Raw genomic sequence first — 3,449 nt, 5'->3', positions numbered from 1 at the left:
GCTGGTTTTAATGGGAGCTGCAGGTTTTAAGAGTCACTGATGGAAATGAACACTGATGCTGGTAAAAGAAGCTAAAATCAGCCCATAGGTCCAAAATTCACTTAATGATTAATCACCAGCAGTATACTGTTATCACGATTATATTTATTATATATTTTTTACTATTATTGTTCTTATTGTTTTTGTATTATACTATTATTTTTATTTATATTGCTGCTCTTATATTATATTTTTATTGCCCACTTCCTGCTGTAATAATGCAAATTTCCCCATTGTGGGACTAACAAAAGGAATATCTTATTTTATATGAATTAAGTGGCTTAAAAAAAACCGTTGTATCCAAGCTGATAATATATTTGAAAGGCAAGGATACTAAATGCTCCTGCTTTACATTTAAAAAGATAAAAAAAGTCTAATTTAATCTTAAATTATTAAACATTTCCTCTTATTTTGTTCCGTCTCATTAAAGTGATTCGACTTTTACTTCGAAAGCCGGGACCGGAAGTCTGGCTGCAAGCCGTTTTACTTGACTCCGGTGTTGCTAAGGTGCAAACACCATAGCAACCGAATCACCACCAAGATAAAAGTTGATAATTTAGGTTTTTATCTTTATTTCTCGAGGAAGGAAATCAACAGAAGATGACGCGTCCTTTTTATAAAGTCAGTCTGGAGACAAAAAGTTTAAATATTTAAAATAAAAATGCCAGGAACAAAGGTTATAATGCCAGGAACAAAGGTTATAAAGCCTAAACCAGTGGAGGCGACAAGGAAAAGCATCGAGAGAGCCAAACCGGTGAAGGAAAGAGAGACTAAAGGAGCAGAGAATGAGCGTAAAGTGCCGGCTGTGCGTAAAAGCCGCGCGGCCAGTTGCCCCAGATGCCCCCCCCAGCAGCAGCAGCAGCAGCAGCAGCAGCAGAGGGGCAGGTTAGGGGCCACAGGAGCCTCCAGAACCAACTGTGCCAGAAGAGCCAGGTCCAGCTCCACGGCTCCCAGACTGACAGGGACCGGGCCCAAAGCAAACCCGGACTGCAGGAAGGGGAGCAGCTCGGTGAGTCACGCCGCCGCGGTGAGCCTGAAGAGCGGGGAAGCAAGCAGCGGCTGCCCGGTGCAGAGAGAGCCGCGGAGCCTCCGAGCTGAAGCCAAGTATGCAAACCAGAGGTGAGACTGATGAGAGGATGAGAGGATGACAGGATGACAGGATGAGAGGATGAGGTGTTTAGTATTGAGAGGAATAATACTGCTGCTGAGAATGTGTAACTCATTATTGATTTTCAAACGCATAGGGTTTACTCTGCTTTTTATTTTCATTATTAATTTAATGTGAGATTTTATGTAGGTTAGGTATATATATATATATCATGTGTATACATGAGCATTATGCTTCTGCCTATACCTGGCTACTACCAATACTACTACTACTACTATACCTACAAAAAGTACTACTACTACTACTACTATTACAACTACTAGTAGTTGTAATAGTAGTAGTAGTCTACTATTACTACTAGTAATACTACTACTACAAAAAAGTAGTACTTCTTCTACTACTACTGTAACAAAGTCTGTTACAGTAGTAGTTGTTACTGTTGCTACTATTACTATTATTGTTTTACTATTACTACTACTACTCTAATAGTAGTAATAATAGTAGTCTACTACTACTACTACTACAAAAAGTACTACTTCTACTACTATAACAACTACTACTACTAGTAGTTGTTATAGTAGTAGTCTATTACTACTACTACAAAAAGCAACACTACTATTTATTACTACTACTAGTAATACCACTACTACAACTACTACTAGTAGTAATACTACTACTATCACAACTACTACTGTAACTGTCTCGGAGACAGATTTCATCTTTTATTTTGAAAGTTAAGGTCATAGGTCAGTGTTTGGGGAGGTGTGCTGCATTATGGGTGAGAAGAGCTGTAAACGGAGAACGACAACGTGGCTACAAAGAAGACATACAGCCAGAAAGTAATTTGCATGGTTCAAGAGGCGCACACGTTTTCACGGTGTCTTGAGAGGATAAGAGATAAGAATAAAAACAACTGGAGACATCAGTACGAGACGTGGCCTTATTCATTGGACCAGTGCATTTATAACTACTACAAAAAGTACTTCTTCTACTACTATAACAACTATTACTGCTACTACTATCACATATATTACTAGTACTATCACTACTACTCCTCCATGTAGTTTCCACTCAGTAAACATGTCACATATCATTGATGTAACTCAGACTGCTGAAGCTCAATAGAAGCTGATCAGAGACTTTCACCTACTGTCCTGCATCACTTTACACTGAAAGCACATGAGCAGGTTTTAATAGTGAGTCTGAAGAACAGGAGGAATGATCACAGGTCACAGAGAGGAAAGGAGGAAGGAAAGATCTAACAGTGGCAGATCTGCTGTATGAGCTGACAGAGAAAGCAGAGTGTAGGAAGGAAGGAAGGAAGGAAGGAAGGAAAGATGGAAAGACAAAAGGAAAGAGGGAAGAAAGGTAGGAAGGACAAACAGAAGGAAGGAAGGAAGGAAGGAAGTACAGACAGACAAACAAAAGGAAAGAGGGAAGAAAGGTAGGAAGGACAAACAGAAGGAAGGAAGGAAAGAAGGAAGGATAGATGGGATAAATGGAGGAAGGAAAAAAGGAAGGTAGGAAGGACAGATGGAAGGAAGAAAGGAAAAAAGGAAGGTAGGAAGGACAGAGAGGAAAGGAGGAAAGGAAGGATCTAACAGTGGCAGATCTGCTGTATGAGCTGACAGAGAAAGCAGAGTGTAGGAAGGAAGGAAGGAAGGAAGGAAGGAAAGATGGAAAGACAAAAGGAAAGAGGGAAGAAAGATAGGAAGGACAGACCGAAGGAAGGAAGGAAAGAAGGAAGGATAGATGGGAGAAATGGAGGAAGGAAAAAAGGAAGGTAGGAAGGACAGATGGAAGGAAGAAAGGAAAAAAGGAAGGTAGGAAGGACAGAGAGGAAAGGAGGAAAGGAAGGATCTAACAGTGGCAGATCTGCTGTGTTAGCTGACAGAGAGAGCAGAGTGTAGTATATCTGTGCCGTGCCTGGAGGAGCAGACACTGAGCAGCTTCCTGTTATAAAACCCTTCTCCTCCCCGCTGCTGTCTGAGACCATCTGTTGCTCTGGATCTGGATCTGGATTAATCCCGAGGCGTTTAATGACCCACTGTCACGGCAAACACCGAGCAGCAACAGATGATTTAACCTCAGACTGTAATCTGGATAAAAAGCAACATGTTTATCATTTAATAGATTATAAAGTTTATTTAACCAACATCATTCATACCTGTTCATCTTTAATCCTTTCTGCTAATTGACTTTAATTTACTTTTATTTTTAATACTATATAGACCAGAGGTGTCAAACTCATTTTCATTCAAGGGCCATATGCAGACCAATTTGATCTCATGTGGGCCGGATC

At 40.3% G+C, this 3,449-nt stretch overlaps 1 protein-coding gene across 1 annotated transcript in view; it reads left to right on the top strand.

Moving 5' to 3' along the window:
* The first annotated feature begins 721 nt into the window (after positions 1-721).
* The window catches only part of zgc:194621 (uncharacterized protein LOC795037 homolog), a 5,805-nt gene continuing 3,077 nt past the window's right edge, over positions 722-3,449 (top strand). The window contains exon 1 of the mRNA XM_053342808.1: positions 722-1,158. Coding sequence (XP_053198783.1) covers positions 722-1,158 — 437 coding nt within the window. The remainder of the gene's footprint in view (positions 1,159-3,449) is intronic.

Source organism: Scomber japonicus, chromosome 21 (assembly GCF_027409825.1).
Source record: "Scomber japonicus isolate fScoJap1 chromosome 21, fScoJap1.pri, whole genome shotgun sequence".
In the NCBI taxonomy this organism is placed as follows: Eukaryota; Metazoa; Chordata; class Actinopteri; order Scombriformes; family Scombridae; genus Scomber; species Scomber japonicus.
This window is presented reverse-complemented; position numbering and strand designations above follow the sequence as displayed.